We start from the raw sequence: 24,969 nt of genomic DNA, 5'->3' as shown, positions 1-24,969 counted from the left end.
TTAGTATCCTTTTCTTCAGCACTATCAACCTTTATAATTAAATCTGTGCCACACATCCATCCCATCTTTGCACAGGTTGCTATCATGCCCTGGGAGGCTTCTCTATTTTCATTGGTCTGAGAAACTCCCACTCACTCTTGAAGAATTATTTGACCAAGCTCACTCCTATGTAAGGGGTTCTTACGAGAGCCCAGAAACTCAGGTTAGAAAAAAAATTACATCTGTACTTCATTAACCTTTTATTGAAATTTAGCATTCATCAATTATGAATGTAGGCAATAAACTACTGACAAGATGGAAATCATCTATTTTCATATCCCATTGCAGTAGTTGCAGAAATCTCAAAATACCATTTATATTCACCACGGTTCTGAAACTATGGTATTAACCTGCAGTTAGAGCTGTTACTTAATATGTTAATAAATAAGTACATACATTACTATGTAACAAGCTCATTGAAAAACGAGTTTGGTAATCATATTTCAATATAATTGATTTCCTTTGAGCTCCTATATAATTTATTTTATGTAGCTAAAAACATTACTCTAATAAGGGGTCCAGAATAACGTTAAGGTGAAGAACCCACATGTGGGAAGCCTTCTGTGATGGCTCCATGAGAAGTGAATTAGACCAGACATGCTCTGATACATCCACCAGCTTTTATCACACTGCTTTGCAATTATTTATTTGTATCATTCTTCCTCCTAGCTGTGAGCTCCATATAGAGTGAGGCTTCTTTTTCCCCCCTTTAATTTCCGTATCCCAACCTACTGCAGTTCTCAAAAATGTTTACTAAAGAATGAACTGACTACAAATACACATATTTTTTTAAGGTGCTGTATTCTCTGATTTGCTAAATTTTGTACAAGCATACAACAATCAACTGCTGATTGTCTGTTTCTAAAAGCAGTTTATTTAGGATACAGGATTTCATTTTTGTAGTCTTCTCATTTATTCATCATTTAACTTGGATATTATAGTCCAAGACGCATGTGTCATACCATCTCGTTTTGTTATTTACCTACTTTTTATATTAGGAAAACACCCTTTCATTACTACCAAGGAACAATCTAAAAAATTCACTGAGAATTACCTGAACAAAATGTGACTCCTTGCATGCCCAAAGATTTTCACACCTCAACTGCTGGGTCTGCAAGCATGTCTACAAAAATGTATCACTAATCATGCTACAACCAGGACTAGGAGTAAAGGACAAACACTTTGAAGAAACAAAGGCTTGGAAGCTTCCTAAATCATCAACTATTTATGGTAACGAAGTTTTGCCAAATTTTCTGGCACATGTACCTAAGTTCCAGGATAAAAATCATATTAAAAACTTCCTTTAGTTGGCATCCCCTACCTTCTTTCAAAACCAACTGTCCATCTATCCACTTATCCAACTAACCATTCAGTCAACCAAAATAATAGTTTCCAAAGTTACAGTCACTGAAGAGATTCTTTTAACAAGGTTGCTATGCTTTTTTTTTTTTTTTTAAACATTGGTAGACAGCAATAGGTATTTTCTCACCTCTCAAACAAGGAAAATGCACTAGGAGTTACATAACATGGTTTTACAACGTGACAGAAAATACCTCAATTTAACAAGTCAGCATGTTTAACTGTTAAAATCTAAACTGTTTTCATCACTTGTTCATTCAACATCTTGATTATAAGAAGATGATCTTCATTATATTTATACTTAAGAGAATAGTTCAGTTTGTTTTAGAAATCTCATTTAATACTTCTTTTATTTATAAAGTGTTTTTGGCCTTTGTTATAAGGAATTACTCCATTAATTATGATTATGTCTACTGTTGTCACAGTATTGGACAGTGTATTCCTTTTGAAGGCAGAACAAAACAGGGATAATAGTCTAAAGTGGATTGACTTGAAATGTGAACAAAACTCCAGGTTGATTTTATGTGTTCATTTCAATGACCAGAGTTCTAGAATGAGAACCTAATGGGTTATCAGAGATGCACATTTTTTCCCTTCACCTTTTTGTGTTACTTTAGGCCTAACTGGACAAGTTCAGAAGAGCTTTTCTCAAAAAGTCTTTTGAGTTCAAGAAGGAATCAAAATGACATTTCAAATAAGAGTATAAGTGACAGCAAATATTAAGTATTATTCTTATTATGTAACTGCTGTAATTACTGGAAAGCAAGGGAAAGAGTCTCCAGATTTATGTCCCTGAAACTGTGCTTCTAAGAAGTGAATTACACTGAGGTTTCAGAAACCTGGACTCCTTTCACCTGAGTCATATCCTAACTGTGTAAAGCATTTGTTCTTGGATATATATCATCCAACCAATCACCCAGCCCTGTCGCTCCCCTCCAAAATAGCTCACGAGTCTCTTTATATCCACTGCCACTGTGAAAGTTGCTTTATTTCTTGCCTAGTTCTTTTAACTTGTCTCTTTGCATCACCCTTTGTCCTTCTGTAATCAATTATCTACTCTATAGCCAGAGTGATCTTTTAAAAACACAAATCTGATTATGTCATTCTCATCACCCTTGAAAGGCTTCTCAGTATTCCAAGATGATATCTCAAATTCTCATGGTTCATGAGCTCCCAGCAAGCTCTGTAACCAGCCTGCCATCTACTCTATCTTTGTGCCATTCTCTTGCTTGCTTGATAGGACCCAGCCTCACTGGTAAATTCTCGGAAGAAGCCACACTCCTTGCTTAGGGCCGGTACACATGATGTTCTCATTTCCCAGAATGCTCTTTCCCCACTCTTTGCACAGGTAAACTAGACTCTAGCTTTCTGTCTTTCTAGCTTCCCAAGAAGCACTTCCTGATTGTCAAAAACACAAGGTTTGAATAGGGGATTCTGTCATTGTGGGGGCTTTGTAGGTCCTTGGCCAAAAGCTTAGGCATCAAGATGAAAAGGTCATGCAGAACTCAATGAATCTTCCCCATACTGTAAGTGGCCAACTTCCTGCAAGAATCTCTTCAACCATCTTCCTTTCCAGGTGTCAAATTCAGCACTGACTAAGTGCTATAACAAAATACATGTACAATTATTTGGAGATAAGAGTACATGATAAGGTTATGTAAGATTTTTGTTTCAACTCATTTTTCTTTTCAACCAATTTACATATATTTATCCTCATCTGAAATAGTTCTGTGGATATTATTCAACAGATGTAACATATTTTCTTCTGTAGTTTTATTAATATTCACCTCAAGGAGTATTAGCCTGTACCTGGCCAAAAATAAAGTAAAATAGGTAACTTTTAAATGAAATCACTAAGCAGAAAACAAAATTCGATAAAAATGGAACGTTTCAATTCATAGTATAATACTATAATTATTGTCAAGTTGGTAAGAATTATTGAAAACAAATACATTATCACCAGGATGCTAAATACTGGGGAAAAATAGGAGCTAACAGCGTTTCTGTACATTTCTATGGTTTCATAAAAGTTTTATGATTGAATCTAACACTCTTATAGTGCCTATCCCAATGATGTGTGCTAAATCATCAAAAGGAGAAGAAAAGTGTAGTTAATGCAAAATTATTTCTATTGTAAATGACTGCTGAAGGGATTAATTAGTTAGGTGTATACTGCTGCTCAAAACCAGTGTCACCACCACAGGGAGGTCTAAAATGAAGCAACAGTTTATCAATTTGGATGTTTGGAAACTTCATGTGGAGAGGAAAACATGAAAATATTACTCTATAGAAAAATAACCACATTCATTATTTTTGTACTCTTGGTTTCACATGTTCACAAAGGAAAAAAAAAGCAATGAAAGGAAGTTGACAGTTAAAAAAAAATTGAAGCATTATGGTAATGTTTCTCAGTGGAAGACATACAGTAGGTCCTGACTTAACATCATCAAGAGGGTCTGTGACTTTAAGGGAAATGACATATAATGAAACCAATTTTACCGTAGGCTAATTGATATAAACAAGAGTTGCTAAGGCATCTCATCAGCATTATAACAAAATGAAGTCATTCCAGGACCTACTGTTTTGGATCGCCTGGGGGAGTGTTTCTAACCTATTCTCCACTGTCCTCCTGAGGCTGATCTGTGTAAATAACAGATGGGTAGCTTAAATACCTCCTTTAATGATTCTAGGTAAGACTCTCAGTTGAGAACGATTGAAAGGAAAAGAACGATGAATTAGAGGCAGTCTCTTGTCAATTCCTACTAAAATATAGTAATTGCCTAATTCAGTTACCCCATCCTATTTCCATGATCTAATAGTTAATTATTTTAAATTCCAATTGATTTTTCTCTCCTAAAAATACCTAGACTTTGTCTACCTGTTTATTTTTAATGTCAACCATAGTCCAGGCAATGATCACCTCTCTCAGACAACTCTAATAACCAGTCTCCCTATATCAGTTGGTACTCTCTGTGCATCCCTACCCCCAGAGAGAGTTTGGAATTGGAAACCTGGTCAAGTCACTCCCCTGCTTAAAGCTCCTCAATGGGGTCATGTTTGTGTGCCAAACACTGTTTTTAGGTGATTTTTATATAATAATGCATCCTTATTATAATCCTATGAGTAGATGCTCCATAAATATTTTTAACTGCACGCATGCATGAAAGAATGAATGAGATGAGATGAAAACCCGAAGGCAAGGGTACCTTGCAATTCTACAATTGTATACTTTAGGAAATATTTGTTTACTTTGAAGGGTTTTATGATAGTGATTGGCATATACTGAGATCACACTTATAAATAATGTCAAAAATTTGAAGGAAGTTTTACCTAGGAAAGGTTTAAATCCTCAAAGCTTGGATAGTTCTCATAAGAAAATATGATTAATTGGATAAGAAAATGGTAGTAAAACAGCAATTTGAGAGTGTAGAGCTGAAGGCTATATTAGGAATATATGTGTGTGTTCTCATTCAGATATATGATTTAGATGATACCCACACTAAAGTTATTTCTCCTAGCCAGTTAGTACCCTGTGACAGCTTTTATTCAGATGGTGGCACATTTGATAGATGATTGGATAAAGATGTGATACACACACACACACAATGGACTATTACTCAGCCATAAGAAAAGATGAAATAATGTCATTTGCAATGACATGCATGGATCTTGAGATTATCATGCTAAATGAAATAAGTCAGACAGAAAAAGTCGAGAACCACGTGACTTCACTCATATGTGGGATATAAAACTGAAAGCAAGAAATGAACAAGACAAACAAATAATCTTATAGACACAGAGAACAGTGGTTAAGTGGGGAGAGGGGTGGTAGAAGAGGGTAAGGAAGTATGTGGTGATGAAAAATTTGACTTTGGGTGGTGAACACACAATGAAATATATAGATGATGTATTATAGAACTGTATACCTGAGACCTATATAATTTATTAACCAATGTCACCCCCAATAAATTTAAGAACAAATAAAATAAATAAGAACCACTGTTTCTGAACTATTCACTTTCTTAAATCTCATACTATAGTCAGAACGCATTACATAAATTGTCACTATAGTGTATAGATTTCTACAAGTGAAAGTGCTGAGTCAATCAGCATAGGAATTTAACTTTTATTAGGCAGAACTATATTACTTTCCAAAACAGAGAAAAATATTTACACTCCTACCAATGGTATACAATGTTCTTAATATAAATATTAAACCAACTCTCCTTTTTAAATGTTTTATTTGCTTAATTTTCCTATATGGATCATTCCATGGGGAAAGCATACTACCTACATTTATTTATAGCATGAACATTACTCATTGTAAGGTACGACAGACATGACTTTTTCATGTTTATCTTACAGAAAGGAGAAAACTGTACAGGTAAGTTTTCACAACAAAAGCAGTAAAGGGACGGCAGGAATATTTTATAAAATCACTCAGACTATAAATACATACTGTCAAATTCCCACAAAGACTAATGTTACTCTGAAAAAAGGCACATAATAAACAATTGTTTTTCATACTCATTGACTTCCAAAGGACATCTGAAATTTGGTTCAGTTTTCAAAAATAGCTCCCCATTTTTGATAAGACTAAAATGAGACTGAACCATTTCTCACTTCATTACAATTTTACTTTGACATATTAGGTAGATGATATTAACTTAGAAGGATCAGGGGGATTAATAGGTTGATGACCATAAATTACTGTGCAATGAACTATACTATGGCAATAAATATTTTTATTTAAACTTTAAGAGTTGATGTCAGGAAACCTATTTCATTATGTAAATCATTAAAAAATTAGTCATTCCTTTTCTGTATCAGAAATTCATAAAACTTTTTTCATACTGTTCGGCCGACTTTCTGCCTTTAGTTGACCTGATAGTGTGTTAGTCTTATTCTGAATCTAAATCCCTACATCTAAATCAGACATCAGAATCTATGTTTTGATCAAACAACAGCAATTTTTTAAATAATTTATCAGAGGTAACTGTGTTAAAAACATTTTACTTAAAATATACATCAAGAGAAACAAAAATAAACCTTGCTGAATTCTGATAACAGCTTTATTATCAATTTAGCAGTGAGGTGAGATGTCCAAATAAAGATCACTTTCCACTTTCTAATCCTTAGGAAGAAAACTAGTAGTAGTGAGAGGAAACTTTCTTTTCTGCTTACATGAATGAGGGGATACCTGCGGAACTCAGTAAAGATTAACTGTTAGACTATCCAGATGATAAAGAGTCTATGCTAAGGCTAACCTCTTGTATTAAGATACATTTAAGTCTTCTTTAGAACAAGATAAAGATTATAAACAATTAGTAAGCCAATAAATAAATAAAACTCATTAGTATGAGAAAGGAGGAGCTATACCTGTTCATTTTCAAAGGCAAGCAGATACCACAGTTTGGGACTGGGAAGGTATGATAATATATATCTTCCTCATTGACGTGATGAGAAGCCACCACAAATACATGCTCAATCAGAAGCTCCAAGTGGATTCCAACTGGAATTTGGTGTATCAATTGTAATTTTTAATTCCATACAGGGATACATGATTAAAAATTAATAAATCATTTACCCATTATTGATAAATTCATTAATAAAATCATTTACCCCTTTATGTGAGACCTGTGTCCATCTACCTGAGGCTGAAGAAATATTATTTTTTTGTTTTTAAGCTAATTCACATTCTACCCATACGTTTTAAAGGGGTTGCTAGTCTTTCCAACCATTAAAATGAAGTAAAAAAACTTTGAAACGCTGCTGCCACATATATTAATTGATCTGTTCAATCACTGAATCTTAATTCATTTGGGCATTCTTTAGTCTATCTGACCATCTATCCATTTCTCTGTCCATCTATCCCATAATGTGTGCACCATTAGACTTAAATGAGCTTTGAAACCTGCAGCTTGCCATTAGAACACGTTTCACTGTCTTCTACCATTCCCTTTCCACTTTCTCATCCTTAGGAAGAAAACTAGTAGTAGTGAGAGGAAACTTTCTTTTCTGCTTACATGAATGAGGGGATACCTGCGGAACTCAGTAAAGATTAACTGTTAGAATATCCAGATGATAATCAACTATATCACACATGTACATCATGGAAAAGTTTAATTACTGGTTAAAGTTATTTATTTCAGCTAGAATGTAGATGTTACTGAGTCACGTATGACCTAAAATAGTTCTACAGTATTTCTGTATCAATTAGATTCTGTATCAATCTACAGTATTTCTGTATCAATCTACAGTATTTCTGTATCAATCTACAGTATTTCTGTATCAATTAGATTCTGTATCAATCCCTACATTAATTTCAAGAAAAACACCACCAAAACTGTGTCTAGCAACTCACATTTCCTTAAGCAGTTCCACCTTCGTATCTTCACATATCTTTTCCTTTGCCTGGTGGTCCCTCCCTAGCACCTTTCCCATTTTCTTACCTTTTCCATAAGCAAGCTTGTACTCATCTCTCAAATTTCAGAAAAGTTAAAAGCAAACAATGACATTTTCAGAGTTAGCATTTTTAGAAAGGGAACCATAACAAAATCTCACCTGTATCTTGTGCAGGTAGCATTTTGACCTGATGGAGCTACTGGTTTAAAAGTGATGCGTGGGGAAACCTGGGCTGATAGCAGAAATCCCAAAGCAAGAATAACGAGTGCTATGGTGGTACCTAAAACAAAACAAAACAAAACAAAACAAAAAAACATTTTACATCAAAGAATAGTTGACAACATTCTTCCAAAGTAGACTGGGTTTGGCAAGACATAGCTCTGAAAAATACTTTGATCTATCTTCAATGGATTACAAAAATGCTCCTAATAACAAATTATCAGAAAAACTCACTAGCACATTCATTGTAAGACATGACAAGAGTGAGATTCCAAGCAAATACATTTGCTAGGCAAGCAGTAGATTGGTAATGATTTAAAACAAAACAAAACAAAACAAAACAAAACAAAATGCTTGTATTTCTGACAGTCTCAAAATCAATTAGCGCAACCAACATTATCGAATGCCTAACATGTCAGGAAGATGCAAGGCAACAGATTTACACAAGTGTTCTTTCATTGCCAAGAAAATGTTCTACTGACATTTGATCATGTAAGACCCAAATCAGTAAACTAAAAAGTAACAAATTGAATATTTCAAAAGTAGTTGAAATAGCATTTCTTACTAAAGAGGAGCAGGATTTTTAAAAGACTTTAAGATGCCAGAAGTGATATAACACATGTAGTCATTATCTTTCCCGTTGGTACTTGGAATATTTGTTTTTGATTTTAAGGCGTAGGAATGGTGATTAAGTATATCACTTAAAAGACTCATTTTTGAGTCCCTTAGAGACATCTGATGGTAAATAAGGAAGTTTTCCAATTTCTGACTATTGTTGCAGCCATGCAACAATAAATAAAAATGGTCATGCTCTACTTTGTTTTTTTTTGACAGATATTTTACGTAAAATGTTTTTAAAACAGTTATTGCTGACAAATTATTTTTAAAAAATTGCTGTTGTTTGAGCAACATAGAATACTCTCTCGATTTAACGTCTGATTTAGATGTAGGGATTTAGATTCAGAATAAGACTGATACACTGTCAGGTCAACTAAAGGCAGAGTATGAAAAAAGTTTTATAAATTTATGATACAGGAAAGGAATGACTAAGTTTTTAATGATTTACATAATGACATAGGTTTCCTGACATTAACTTTTAAAGTTTAAATAAAAATATTTATTGCCGTAGTATAGCTCATTGCACAGCAATTTAAGATCATCAATCAATTGATACTCCTGATCCTTCTAAGTTATCATATCTACCAAATAATGTTCTCCACAGGAAGTGAAGTGTGTTGGATAAATAGCATTCTCAAAAATATCTGATGTAATAAGTTACATTAACCTGGTACAGGGCTGAGATTATTAGTAAATACTTAGAAAAAACGATTCCCTTCCCACGACTCTAATAGAACACACGCTGTGTGTATAAATATCACCCGTGGAATCTGTTTATAGTGCATAAGCTCCATATCCCAACTGAAGCAATCCTAATTTAGAAGATCTGGGGTAGGACACAAGAATCCACCTTTTAAAATAAGTACCCCTAGTAATCCTGATGGAGACAGGCTAGAAGTGATGTTTTCAGAAATATTCCACTACCAAAATATCTGGAGGAAAATAACACAGTGTGTCTGGCTTTCTTATTTATAAGCCATAAAGTTACATAGATATAAACCTTCTTCTGTTAAAAGAATCAAGAGGTTGTCATTAAATTTGTAATATTTACAAGGAAGACCAGTTCTCTAAGCAAGCTTTGAAAATATCCTAAGTCAGAACACCACAAAATGTCCCATATTTAAAATTATTCATGGACGATATACTTTATATTTCTTTGTATAAAGAGTTTCTTTGTCCAGGTCTAGTTAAATATAGTTTATTTGTAACGATTTTTAAAGAATGAATACCTATTCAAAAATTATTTTGATATGTTTTCCCACTATTTTTAACCCACTATAATAAAATAAATCATAATAAAAACATAAAATAGGGAGCAAAACTGAATCAGAGGTTTAAAAATTCTAGGCTAATTTAAGAAATTTAAATAGAACAGTGGTCTAATACTAAGCTCTATTAGAATATCAAATATATATCTACATACAAATGAATAAAATAAAAACATTGATATAAAACTATGACTAACCCAGAATCAACTGGTATCAGAAAGGGACATAAACATCTATTACGTGGGTCATGTTGGAGTAATACGCCACATCCAACCAACCAAGGATAGAAAATAGTTGGGGGAAAAAGCTACATTGTTGCTGATGTGTACTACGTAGTTAGGGCTTCAATAGTTCTGTAATGAACATGTACAGATTCTTTTTCGAGTCACTGTTCCCTAAACAATAGAGTATAACAAGTATTTACGTAGCATTTACATTGTATTAGGTATTGTAAGTAATCTAGAGATGATTTAAGGAGAATGCGCATAGGTTATATGCAAATACTATGCCATTTTATAGAAGAGACTTGAGCATCTGCAGATTTTGGTATCAGCTGGGGGGTCCTGGATACAATCCCCTATGGATACGGAGGGATGATTGTACACTAAAACGGCTGTTTTGCAATATGTTTTCTTCTGAAGGTGTAAATGTCCATTGGTCATTATGTTCTAGTGTGACTTTGTTGATCACAGTTAAAAACCAGAACTGCATATTTGTACAGGTAAAGAGGAAGTCTATGAGAAAAAACACCAGGCCTTTTACCTCCTAAACCAATGTAATATCTATATCATCATTTTAATTGGCCATATCACAAGGAAATCAGGTGCCTACTTGATGGAAGATCTCTCTCAAGCTGGAGGCATCACCGTGTGGTATGGTTGTGGATGGAGCTGGGGTATTGGTGGTTTTGGTTGAAAAGAGAACATGGCAGGAAAGTAAAATGCCTACAGGTTGCTCATAAGCAGCAGTCACTGAAACCCCTTGGTCTCTGCCCCCAAATAACTGTCTTAATACTTTCTCTTAATAGTCAGGGGAGGCTCTGGAAATCATTCAGGGTGAGGGCCTACACTGAGCGGTGAAACATGACATCAGCTGGAAGTGGTCAGGAGAGTTCCTGTATTCTGATTATGCAAATTGACTTCACATTATAGTTAAAACAACAACAAAAATCACTCTTTGGCAAAAATAATGCTGTAATAACTAAAATGCCCTGGGCACTTTACTGTCTGGGTCAGTCAGTGTTTTAAATGCTATACGTGTATAAATGGGTTTAGTTCTCATTACAAGCCTATAAGGTAGGGACTATAGTTAATCCCTGTTTACAGATGAGAAAATGGAACCTTCTTCAGAGTCACACAATTCAAACCTAAACAGTCTGGCTCCATAATGCCTCAAAATCCTGCAGAATCGATGAGAAAGTATTAAAATGCAACAAATGAAGGAAAAGAGGCTGCTAGAAAAGGCTTTTCTCTGGATCTCAAAATCACAGATTCCCCAGATCTCAAAAGTCAAATCCCAAATTTAAGATCTGAAATGCTACTTTGAAAACAGAGCTTTTAAGGTAATAATCGAGGCCCTGTCAAAAACGAAGGATATCCATTTAAAAAAAAAAATTTAAGTGGCTATTACCTCTTCTTAGAGTTGACCTGAACCTCAGGGGTATAAGCAAATTCAATTTCCAACCAACTGTAGAAATTTATTTTTAGCGTATAACTACTTAATTGTCATCAATACTTTTTGTTTGTTTTGTTTTTGAGAATTTACCATTGTAAGGAAGCAGTCCAATTCATTTTTGGATAACTCTGATTATTAAGAATATTGTTCTTACATTCAATAAAAATCTATGTCCTCTTAACAGCTACCATATGCTATAGAATAAGATACCTTTAGATCTCCCCTTAGACTTTCTTCCTAGGCTAAACACTTCTGGTTTCTGTAACAGGTTTATAAATGTATGTTTTTAAACCGTCACTTTTACTCACTTTCCCTCCCACTTCCCTGTATAACGTGGCTCTTAGCCAGACAATCTTCCCCTCAGCTTTTCCTCAGTGTTGACACTGCAGTTCAACGTACATTACTGGATTCAAGGTCTTCCATGGCTTAGGCAAGAACAGAGGGTGGAAGCATTCCACCCTTCCTTCTGGAGTTAGGGGTGGGAGAGAGCTTGTGTTCTTAATGACTGAGTATGAAACTCAGAATGTATTTTCTCATCCAATCTGGGACAAGGGCCTAAAGCAGTTCTACTAGATTAATGTTTTAGGCATAATTTGGTTAAAATAGAATATAGTTAATGCTGGGATGGAAACTAAATTTTAATAGAAAAATGTATCCTCACTCTAAGTAAACTTATAAAGGAGCTATTAGAGGACAGCCAATTGATAAGGAATCTGCTTGTACATATGAAAAAGATTAGGAAATTATATTATGCAATCATGTGAAGACACTAGCAAAGATGGTCTCTTCTGTTAAGTGAAACAGCCCTTGTGCTACAGAGAAATGATAAATGAAATGGGCAGCATTTAAAGACAAAAGATACTTGAAAGCGAGAAAGGTTTTATCTTATTTAGCTATCATAGAATACAAACTTAATGAACCAGAATTTATCCTAGAATTTAGGCCTGGTTCATACACAAAAAGAGTTTGTCCATGCTTTGTGAAGAAATTATATGGTTCTAATATTCCACCGTTGTAGAGTTTTGATACAAAATGTTCCAGATTTACTTCCATATTATTCTAAACTTAAAAATAAAACATGTTAAAAAGTGAGTTTATGAATACCAAGTTTTTCTTCCAACCAAGGAGGAACAAAAAGATTTTATTCCTGTCACTTTTGTACTTTTGAGCAAAACTCAAAATAATAACTCAAAATGTTACCCTCGGTAGATTCAAATTGTTCTTAACAATTCTAATGATTAGTCACATTCTAGTTTCTAGTTACAAATCATAACATTCACCAAGTTCTTTTTAATAAGCTTTTTGTCTAGGGGAATTCTATTGTTTGGTGAAAAACACGCTATCAGAAGGTATTGGTATTGTACTTGGAAAGTTAACTTGTCATCATTAGAGAAAATTTTATCATTGAATTCCTCATCCAGCCACATACCTGCTAAACTACCGAAGGTAAGCTTTCTGCGGCCCACTTTCTCAACAAGCCAGACTCCCACAAGTGTGAAAATGAAATTTGTGAAGGCTGTAACTGAAGCCAGCCATATTGCAAGTCTATCATCTTCAACACCAGACATCTGCAGAATGGTTGCACTGTAGTACCTGTGAGGCAAGAATAAAACAATTGTTGCTGATAGTTACTCAAAGAAACAGACTTATTCGTAAAGAAAAATACCTACCTGACCTCAAAAAACCATGTGTAGCTCCAGTAATAACATCAAGTTAATGTGGGAATTAATGCAAACTGTTTAAAGGATCACGATAAAAAGACTGTTCAGATAAATTTATTTTGAACTTTATATAATCAAGACAAGACACTCAAGCAAGTGGAGAGAGGGCCGCAGGCTTCAAAAGTAAAATGTACCCCACAAATAGGGACAAGGGCAGTTGGTAATTTCACTAAAACTATCAAGGATAAGCTCCAATCCCTGGAATAAATTAGGAGTCATCAAACACTGTGCAATGATGTACTTATAAGAGAAAAGAGACTCGCTGCATATAATAAGGAAAGTGAGATATAATGGCAGAAATCTGGTACAAACAAGTAAAGAGTATCTTGGAAAAGGACACATGGAGTAAGAAGAATGTGTCAATTTATCTGGCATCCCAGAAGGAGATGAAAAACTGACATGATGGACATGAGAATGGTTTTGTGCTTCCTAGAGAAGTGTACTCTTTGGTAAGTCTCTAGCATGATCTGCATGAGTAGGTGCTGGGCATAGTTTTTTCCTGCCCCCTCCCCCACCCCAAATGACTTTACTGGAGACTGGCTCTTAAAAAACCACAATGCCAATTTGTTGATGTACAATGGGAGGTACATCTGGCATGTTTAAAGATGACAGGTTTCTCACAGATCATTTCTTTTCTGGTGAAAATATCAAAGGCTATATAAGAAGATTACTGTACAGCTGCCCTTAAAACCAAGGCAGCAAAATACTCCTGATGAATAACCTATCAAGTGTGATAGAAATCAAATCCTAACGACACATTCTGAACCATGGCTCTGCCTAGCTTTTCCAGCCATTCTAAAACAAGTTAGCTTTACTCTAATCCAACAGTGGACAGTCAAGCAGTGTTCAATCATGCTGCATATTTCCATAGTTACCATCTACAGTTTTTGGATATTTATCAACATTTTCATAATATTTCAAAAATAAAATTTGTTTTAAATACATTGAAGTCTCATTGATTCATCAATGGCTTCTGTCCACCATTTTCTAAAGGATGATTTTATATAAAATAGTAACACCAACATGGGTTCATGCATATTAACAAAAAGTTTTTATTTTTGAAAGTAGTAAACCAAACTTATGAACTACTATGCAGCATGAAGGATGTGTTGTACTAATCACACTAAAAATTATGCCAACCGTTTTAAGATTTTGAATTCTGACAGCTGTTATAAAAGAGAAATTCCCAGTGGAACTACTCCCATCATCATGATTTTGTGAATGCTCTGCAGTCAGATTGAAAAGTAATAATAAAATATGATAACAATTCTGAGTAGTGCTTTACAGTTTCCAAGTTTCATATGATCTCATGTATATGATCTCATATGTATGTATGATCTCATTTTCATAAAGACCTAGGTATCAAGGTCAAACCTATATGTAATCACTGAGAAACTGACATAAATACCAAATCTAGAAAGGAAGAAAACAGAAATGCTTAGAGAAAACTGAAATATTTAAAGCCCCCAAAATTTGTACTTGTCATGCTATTCTATTAAATTACAGTCTTCTCAATGTTTTAAGGATAAAAACATACATTGCACAAAATAATTCTTCCAAATAGAGCCATAAAAAAATTATAAATAAAACAGATTATTGCAATGTTTTCATTTTCAATACAATAAAATCACAAAATCGAAAGTGTTAAGGGATAGAAAGAGGAGTGGTATCAAACAAAATAAATTGGACAGTGTCAGAGATCTAATTAAAATACATAAAGTTCCTTACTTATATAAGGACATTTCTTTTATGGTACTTAAGTTTTAGAGGCAGAGTGTAACCAAAGACTGGCCTGAGAGTCAGAAACCTGCATTTTCATGGCATCTCTGTGGTGTGTTCGCCAGGTCAAGTAACGGAATCATTCATTCACTTAATATTTATTTATTGTGTACCTACTATATAAGCTGTGTGAAACACTAAGATCCCATAGATATGTTACTAGACCCAGTTGTTGCCCTTAAGAAGCTCACAGTTTAGCATAAGAGGAACAAATGGAAATAATTTTAATATCGCAAGGTATACATATCACCATGTGGCATAAAGGACAAACAAAACAACTTTATTTGATGTGGTAAGTTTCTTGATTTTCCAGGAAATTAACATTTGACTTTCTTGAAGAATTCATAGGGGTTTGCCAGCAGGTATGATCTGGCAGGATACAAGGGGTAAAGGAAATGACCCGCATGAAGGAGAAAAGTGCAAAATAGTAAGCTGGGCTCATAGACTGTGAGAACCCTACTTTGGCTGAACATAAGGTGCAGAAAAAAGAGAAGTGTGGCATAAGACAGCAGCAGAAGCTTCTGTTGCAGAGAGATTTTGACTGCCATCCTACATGTTTGAGCTTTTATCTGTAGGCAGTGGAAATCATAAAATGGACTTGAAAGAGAAATAACAATTAAATGTGTTCTATGAAAAGATCACTCTAATGATGGCCACATGGGCAGACTGGAAGTGGACCGAAACAAAGGTATTATTGGAGAAGCGTTTTATTGCAGGTCATACTGCCAACAGGCACCTGAAGATTTTCTGTATTAATGGGAAAACAGTGAGAACAGGGGCTGAAATTCCATGGCCTCGTATCTCCTTGTCAGCAAGAGTTGCAACTTCCACCCACATTAAATCTTTTCCAGGATGGAGTGCCCTGAGTTTCATCTTCATTTTCTTTTCTTGAACACTGCTAAATGTGTTGGTTTTTATTGCTGTCATAACACATGACCACAAGTTAAGTGGCTTAAATCAACACAAATTTATTCTCTAACCGTTCTGTAGGTCAGAAATCTGACCTGAGTGTCACTGGATATCAAAAATCCAAGGTGTGTCAGCAGGGTCTTCCTTTCCGGAGGCTCTGGGATATAGTTTTCCTTGCCTTCTCTGGGATTTGGAAGTCTCCTGAATTCACTGGCATGTGGGGCCCTCTTCTTCAATCTTTAAAGCCAATAAAGGAGAGTCAAGTTCCTCTCATGTCACTTAACTCTGCCATCCTCTTCTGCCTCCCTGAGCTACATTTAAGGACCTTTGTGATCACATTGGGCCAACCCACATAATGAACATAATCTCCTATTTTTTAGATAAATGGATTAGCAGATTTAATCCAATCTGCAACCATAATTTCTCTTTGTTATGTAATGTAACATCTTCATGGGTTGTGGGGATTACAACATGTATTTTTGGGATGGAAGGAATTATTCTGCCTATCACATTAAGGTGCTAATAAGCAATAAAATAAGCACAAGGCCAATAGTTAGAATGAGCAGATAAGAAATGAAGGCAAGGGCATTCATTTAAAGGGTAATCAGTTCCAGAAAAATTCAGGCAATAATTATATTCTTTCATGTGGGCAGGGAATGACATATCTAGGTCAGAATAATTCACGAATCTAGTTTTTAAAAGTTAGGTTATGGAGTGGTGAAAAGATACATTTAACGTACATTTTAAAATGTGTGACTTCCAGTGTTTTCATAAATGATCTATCAGGCCAACCATTTATGTACTGGGCTACCAGTGTATTTACAATGTTCTAAGCCTTTATGTAGTAGTTTGAATTTTCAAGGGACTGGGTATTCATTCTAAAGTTACACAAAACACAAGAGAGTCTTCTTCATAAAAGAACAATATGAACAACAGAAAGAGGCTTTCTTTCCTTTTTAGACTCAAAGTAGGGATGCCTCTCTTTTCAAAATCATTCTATAATACCCATCAGACAAGCTATCATCTTCTTCAAAGACTCCCTGGACAACCTCTGGTCATCTCACACGTACCGTCTCATTCCCAGAGTGAAGTTCAAAGGCCTGATGGCAGTGTGTTCTCACAGAACGCCAACTTCACAACTCTCTGTAGACATCTAAGAGCAAAACAAATCTCTTGAGGTAGATCTCTTGAGGTGCATTGCTACCTCAAGAGATTATGTGAGACCCAGCTTCCAGTCCTGAATTTTAAATCTGAATAAAACAAAATAGCTCTAGAAAATATACAGGATTTGGTAAAAGCAAGCTGTTCTAACGATGACTTTTAATTAGCAATACAAGAATAAACACGAGCACTTTATATGCCTGGAAAAATACCTATTTTATGTTCCTATTTGAACAGTGCATTCCCCAGGAATTTCTGAAAAAGTTATTTTAATTATTTTTCAGCTTCTTGAAGCCAGAGCCTGTCTTTTTCACTACTGCCAGGGTAACAGAGTTAATTGAACAGCAAGAAGTAGGCCTCAATTATTGTTTGTTGAATTTATTTACCACCAACTTACAAAAAGGAATTAAGAATATTTATTTGAAAACACATGACAGAATTTCCAAAACAAAAATTAAAGACTGGTAAGACAGAGTAAGAAGGCAGAAGTTGAAGATAATTATATGAAAACTTTAGCTGCATACTCACTACAAGCTAGCTCTAAAATTCCTGGCAGCCACGGTAAAATCATAAATGATAGTTTTGTCTGTCTTACAAAACAAAACTTACCAGTTCATAATAAAGACAAACTTTTTCTGGCATGAAACTCTAAAGACTTTCATTTCATGAATGAAAGAGACATGGAATATACTCTTCCTGACACCGAGAGCCAGTCTAAATAAGACAAATTAAAAGATGAAATTTAGTCATAATTATTTTAATTCATGTAGCATAAAGGTGATATTTTCTGGCAGAGTTGCAGATAGCTTCCAAATTAGTCATCTACAAACCTTGTCTTCCTCAACGGTCTTAGGGGTCATGTTCATACGTGGGATAAAGAACAAGTGAAATGAGAAGACTAGAACTTAGTTGACTGACTATAAGCCCTGAAAGAGTCCCATTGTCTAAGATATGTTGTTTGGCTCTTTTAGTTCTTAGTATTATCAGTATATTTATTTGTATCATACGCCAAAGTACATTGATTATAGATTTAAAGTCATTTTAATAAAAGATGTTCTTTTAACTGAAAAAAATATATTTTCCTCTTGGGATGGTGTTTATACAGTCAAAAACATGGATAACTATGGAAACTACACCAACAGCTTTAAGAGAAAAATGTTTCACCCAAATACAAAGGTCTTAAAAATGGTTTCAAAAAATGATTAAAATTTTGCAATCTATTCTATGTATTTTATACATTCAGAAATCTTTGTATTAGATGCAAGCCATAGAGCAAAAAACTAAATGTTAGAAGAAAAGTAGAAATCAGATTTCATGTATATTATCCATGTATTTTGTCCTAACATAGTAGTTGCTTTTATCATACTACCATTCTTAAACCAAGCAATGATCCAAAAATCATACTAATCTTCAGAAAACCGACCATTTTCATAAGTTAAATAATTTCATTAATCTTTTGGAAAGAATACAGTAAAAATGTTCCAAAGGAATTTAAAAGGGATTTCTACAGATCCTCAGTGTTGCCGATGTGACCTATTCTTCATCTCAGAGGCCTGTCCCCTCACCCTGGCTTCATACCTCTGGAAACCTCAGGAGAAATCTCGTCCCACCCAGCCCAATTGATCACTGACCTTCCTCTATGCATCACTATTCTTCCACTATGCAACAATGATAGAAGCTCTCTAATCTGACCTCCGACTCATCAATTTGCCAGATTAACCTATTCTTTCTATAAAACATACACCAATAGGATATTGGATATTCAGGAGTTCATGCTGGCTCTTGTCTCCCATTTGCTGAATTCTAGATACATCAAATCAGGTGTGTTTGTTCCCAAAGCTGTTTATGTTTGTCATTGCAATTATGTAATTTAACCAAATAATACAAAGATCAGTAGAACACAAGATTCTAAGCGAGAGTTGTATTAAAAACAGAACTGTACACTTTGAAAAGAGTAAATAAAGGTAAATTATTAAAAAAATTATGTAGGCAACACAATCATAAAAAAGTTAGGGATAAAATGTAAAAACATCTAGAAAGATTCTACCTTTGGGTTTTATCAAGTGTTTTTTAGTTCTTGTTTTACTTGAAAGGAACTAAATGTGGAATTCATAGATGGCATTCCTCAGTGTGGTTTATGCAGGAAAAATAATTTGGAAGTTCAAGCAGTGGATATGATCAATTACTATACAACTAAAAATAAAGAGCTGAAGGGATATAATGCATCATTTTCTCATAACTGTCATTTTCAGTTAACCACACAAGTGCTGATCCTAATCACGTCAGCTAAGAGGGCTTTCCCGTTGCCTCATCATGTCTCACGTACTTGCTTATTGCTTATTTCAGTAACAAGTAAGAATCCATGACTTCCAGGTCACCCATTTCCACCTGGTCTTTTACTTCCATACTAACCTTTGATTCACTAATATGACTCAATCTTCTTGGCCCAGCCCTCCCATACTCTTTCCTGGTGCCTTGTGCTCTAAGTCTGGACATGAGGGCACTACCTTAGTTCAGTTTGGATTTAGAGTCCAAGCTATTTTTCTCTCCTGTCCTATATATCTGAGGAAGGGGAGAGGAAGACGAGGGGAAAGAAATGAGCTAGATTACACCAACCTCTAACCTTCCTGTAGCGGTCTGCCTGCTTTCTTGTCACTCCTCATGCAATGGCGATTTCAGTACCTGCCTCACAATTTTTTTCTCCACTCCTATCCATGTCATGATTCTTGGTGAGAGTAGCACCAATATGGACGATCCCATTCAACAAGGGAGTTTCTTAATTGCTCCACTTCTAAAATCCTCCAAGTATCCTAGTCTCGGACAGCACTGCCTACCCTCATGGCTCACTTTCTTGAATTCCTCCACTCACACAATTCTTCACTTCATGGAGATACATACACTCTATATACACCATATATATACTCTACTTCTTTTTAGCTATCCATCATCATCATTTCTTCCCCTTTTCCATAACTGTACTTACTGCCTTAAGTAGTTTAGAGTTCCCAAACCACTGGTTGTCAGGTTAGTATATTACAGAATCACCTGGAGGTCCTATTAAAACACAGATTGCTAAGCCCCACCCCTGGGCCTCTGATTCTGGGACCATGAATTTGCATTTCCACCAAGTTTCCAGGTGATACTGACACTACTTTGAAAATCCACTTCCCCAAACCATTAGAATTACTTTCTTTTCACCACTCTCAAATTCCCTGGCCTGTTTCCCCTTTGTCATATTCATGTCATAAACTCCAACTCTGCTTACCTATATCCAGTTATTCTTCCCCTCTGCACTTCACTTACACCTAGCCGCCAAAAGGTTCTAGACAAAAACACACAAATTGACCACATGTGAAAGATGCACCCTCTACAACTCTCCAAAGGATGAGTTCATAGTATCTCCCTTCTTTCCACTTCCCAATCTATCCCGCCTCTGGTAAAATCGTGCCTAATTCTCCCTGAGGAAAGTATGAGCAATCAGAGGGTTGCTCCCTCATCTCACCACCACCAAATCTACCAGCCTACCTACCTGATCAATTCTACATTAATTCACGGAAAATCAATCAGCACTCAAACACTTTTTTCTAAATTCTTTCTTCAACGTTTGCTGCTGGAATTTATGAATCTTTCCTTCTGCTTTTCCTCAGCAATTTACCTGTACCTCTCTTATAATACCCTTTCCCTCTGGTAATACTTACTTAAATACACATCATATCTCCCCTACTAGACTATACACTCTCCCCAAAACAGTCTAGGTATGATGCACCTTTGCCACCACCAAAGCAGGCTACCAATTTTTTTTTTTTTCAGTCATTTAGTAAATGCTTATATAAATGAATTAATAGATGGAATGACTTCTATCTCTCTCTTTTTTGCCTTATTTTAAAATTCATATTAAGATACAATTCATATACCATAAAACTTACCTTTTTAAAGAGTATAATTCAGTGGTTTTTAGTCTATCTGACTAAATTTTAATCTCTTAAATAATTATAATAGCTAATATTCAAAATAAATTATTCAAACAATTCAGTGGGTTTAAAGAAATAAAAATAGTTTCTCGAGTAGGGTGAGAGGGAAGGGTAGAGGTTGTGTTTTGAATGGTTTAGTTTCAACACACTCCTCGCCACCATGATTTCCTGATTCAGTTGCATCCTTTGTACTCCACTGGCCAGTTTTCAGTTCCCAGGTACCCTCAAGGCTGGGGAAGAGAGCATTAAAAAAAAAAAATGATTGTATATGACTTGTGAGTATTTTTACCCAAACAATGATACAAACTAGTGTTGTTTCCATCATTTATTGTCCCTCTAGTTTCAAGTGGTGCCATCTAATGCCTCATTAAAGCAAACAAGAGGAAAAAAGGTGACAGTCTATTTAAAATTCCTCTCAGGAGGCTTCAGAGCCTGAGTGAGAAAAAAGGGCAGGTCCTGGCATTTAATTTATGAAAAACACTGCTCTCGGAGCTGACTATGAAAACGGAACAAAATAGTATTTTATTTTAAAATACAATGGACTCAAAGGTTTGTTTGTAAGCAAAAGTTTGCAAGAACTTTCATTCTAATAAAAGCAACATTTTGGAGCATGGTCACACAAAAGTGTGATTATGCAAAGATATGTAGCTTTATGCACATTATTTATAACTCTGAGTCGCTGTGGAATCAGGCTGGAAAAAATAGATCAAGTGCATGCAGGATGAAGTGAAAAAAGCAAAGTGCAAAATTATGTGAAGGGCAGAACTTCAACTATTAAAATCAACCACAGAAAAATAAGATAAACAAATACACTAAAATGTTAAGATACACTATATCTAGGTGGTGGAATTTAGGTGCCTTTTCTTCTTTTTATGTTTCCAATTTTCTATAATAAGCCTATGTTATTTAAAAGTGTTGTTTAAAGTATTAAAGTTTTATAGATTAGAACATGTCACACATTGTGTTCAGGCAGCATAAGCCTCCAACTCTGCGAACTAAATACAATATTATTTAAAAAACAAACAAGATTTAATAATCATAAGGAATATGTTTGTCTTCAGAGAAAGACACTTTTAACTTATTTTTTTCTTTGCCAAACTCAGTATTTTCTTAAATGAAATAATCCATGCCATTTACCTTTTGGTACCCAAAACACTGCAAAGAAGACACTGGAATACATTCCCAGCTTATCTACTCAATTCAACAAATACTTAGACATGATAATACTAATAGATGTTCTAATGGAAAAAAAGTACCTAATGGCTGAATGTCAGAATTACATGCAATTCAAATGTATTTATTCAGGGTTTAGTATGTGACACAGTAGGAGATAAATAGACAAGTAATATCTGGGACTGTTTGGGAGGGCAGGGGCTTGCATTGCACGGAGGGAGACTGCCACACACTTAAAAACTACACCACAATGGGCCAAGTTCAATGAGAAGAGTCCAAGTAAAGTGGTCCTGGAACATAAGGGCAGTGATTATGTAACTCCACATAACAGTTCAAGTAATTAATTAGTGATTTCAATTTGCCATATTACTGGATTCTCATATGCCAGGATTGAAAAAAAATACAAAAAGGCCAGGAATTTAAGATGCTAGTTACCACAGGGTTTAGTCTGGGAGAGCGTTTAAAACCAGCTCCAGGATCATACACAGGGAGAATAGGAAAGGACTTGAGAGACTGTAAGTCATAATCAGGATGACAAATACCTACTTATTTGGTTCACTGACTAGAAAATCTGTAGTGTCAGAGATGGATGTTATAGCCAGGAAGGGAATTCTTGATTTTTATTCCATAGGAGATAGCAATGATCTGAATGTGACTGTATTTAACATGTGCCTTTGACGCAGGGGATCCATGAAAACTGAAAATGGAGGAGCTCCACCCACTGGGGCTCATGAGGCCAAAGAATTAATTGATGGGTGAGAGGGCATACTGGAGAGACAGGAAGACGTAAGGTCAACAGGATTGCTCAGTTCCCCACACTGAGAACAACACAGACGGACTACACTTGAAAGTCCCTTAATATGCTCACTCTTCAACTCTCCACAATGATGATTTCATCTCTTAATGAAAAGAGTGGGCTTGCAGAACAAGAGTGAGCGGGGGAAGGAGAATGCAATATATGAACAAGGTGCCAAAGTAATTTATTTTATTCCATCGTCTAACATGTAAGTACAGAGACAATTATTTTTTGTTTTCTCTTTCTCCTGCTATACTGTAGATGAAGGATAAAGAAATTCCTTCTACTTTATGGCATGACTTACCTGTTGTAGATATCAACACCAATATCTATGAATTTAGCTTATTACAACACACTTTCTATGAAAAGACAGATGAATATTAATGGATTTTATATTACCACCAAGCACTCAGAGAGAAGAAATTCATTGATTTTAGTAAAGGAGGAATTCTTGTGCTTCTCTGGGGTAACTGATTTGTTTCTGTCTTTGGGACACTGAATCATGTAACAAAACATCTCTTCCTTTTTGTACTGGCTGCTAAAACATTTAGAGAAACATGATGCTCAAACTTCAGTGTGAATAAGAATCATCTGGAGATTGCAACAAATGCAAGATTCCTGCTTGTCCGCCCTCCTTTCTCACCCCTACCCACCCACCTCTGCACAGGATTCTGATTCATTTCAAGAGATTCTAACATCGGGGGTTCGAATGCCACTTTGAAAAAGACAGGCTTTCTGACCTAGTTTGTATCAGCAAATTTCTTATGTAGAAACCATCTTATCTTTTCCTACTTTTTGCTATTACCTAAATTACCAATTTTAATGTTGATTGGTCCTTACTGCTTATCTAATTCAGCCTTCCAACTTTTGCTGGAGTAAGGAAGGACAGAAGTGAACACTTTTGAATTATCCATTTTAAATGGATAAATCTTATTTTTCCTTTTCCAAATATCAGGGAAAGAAAGCTGATCAATTTTTTAACAGCAGAAGAACTAGTTGAGCTCTAACAGCCCCAGGCCAAAAAAGACTGCAAAGAGAAGCCTGACTCACCAATGCATTATTGAGGAGTAAATTAAATAGGCGGCTCCCTTGATGTGGGGGCTCTTGGGGACACTGTGCCCTTTGATGTTCAAATGGAAAGCCCGAAAACCTCACTTGGTTCATTTCAAGTGCATGCAGACAGCAACAGGACACACGTGTTCAGTTTTTAGCAGAACGGTGGGACTTTTCACAGATGACAGAAAAAGTCTGCCTTTGCATGTACATGAAATGAGACCAGAAGAAGAAAAACAATTATCAACAAAACATTAAAACTTTACTGAGGGAATGTCGCATGAAAAACCTTTTAATTCATAGATACTATGGAGAAGCACTGAAATCATCTAACTAATTCTGAAAAACCAGAAGAATTAGGAAAATACTTTTGAGTTAACTATTTTTGTGTTTGAATTGATGGCATTGTCTTAATTCTCTACTTTCCTTTATGTGTGTAGAATTCCTGTTCCTGATGATGAAAATCTAAAGCTGCTTTATAAGAAAATACAGAAAAAAAATAAAAATGGCAAACATTTACTGAGCATTTTCCAGGAGCCCAAGAAATTCAACTTTAGAATTGGAACTGACGGCCGAACTTGTCTTCTGATAAAAGAGGAAAAGAAGAAATAACATCTAACGAACACTAAATATATACCAAGTAGTGTCCAAATGTGCTCTGCTCATATTATATCATTTAATCATCTCAAACACCTTAGGAAAATGCAAACCTGGTAAGAGTCAATGCTCAGCATTTTTAGGGTGTAATTAACTCAACATAAAGGTTCTTCGTTCCATTCTCATACATACTCAGGATCCCAAAGAGACTGTTACAGAAATCCTTG

At 35.2% G+C, this 24,969-nt stretch overlaps 1 protein-coding gene across 1 annotated transcript in view; it reads right to left on the bottom strand.

Moving 5' to 3' along the window:
* Positions 1-24,969, bottom strand: part of SLC2A13 (solute carrier family 2 member 13) — a 308,538-nt gene that overhangs the window by 82,169 nt on the left and 201,400 nt on the right. Inside the window, exons 5-6 of the mRNA XM_019736318.2 lie at positions 13,012-13,175; positions 7,963-8,083 (exon numbers count right to left, since the gene is read on the bottom strand). Coding sequence (XP_019591877.2) covers positions 7,963-8,083; positions 13,012-13,175 — 285 coding nt within the window. The remainder of the gene's footprint in view (positions 1-7,962; positions 8,084-13,011; positions 13,176-24,969) is intronic.

The sequence above is a fragment of the Rhinolophus sinicus genome, linkage group LG02, assembly GCF_036562045.2.
Source record: "Rhinolophus sinicus isolate RSC01 linkage group LG02, ASM3656204v1, whole genome shotgun sequence".
Classification (NCBI taxonomy): Eukaryota; Metazoa; Chordata; class Mammalia; order Chiroptera; family Rhinolophidae; genus Rhinolophus; species Rhinolophus sinicus.
Note: the sequence above shows the minus strand (reverse complement) of the source record. Positions and strands in the feature narration are given on the sequence as shown.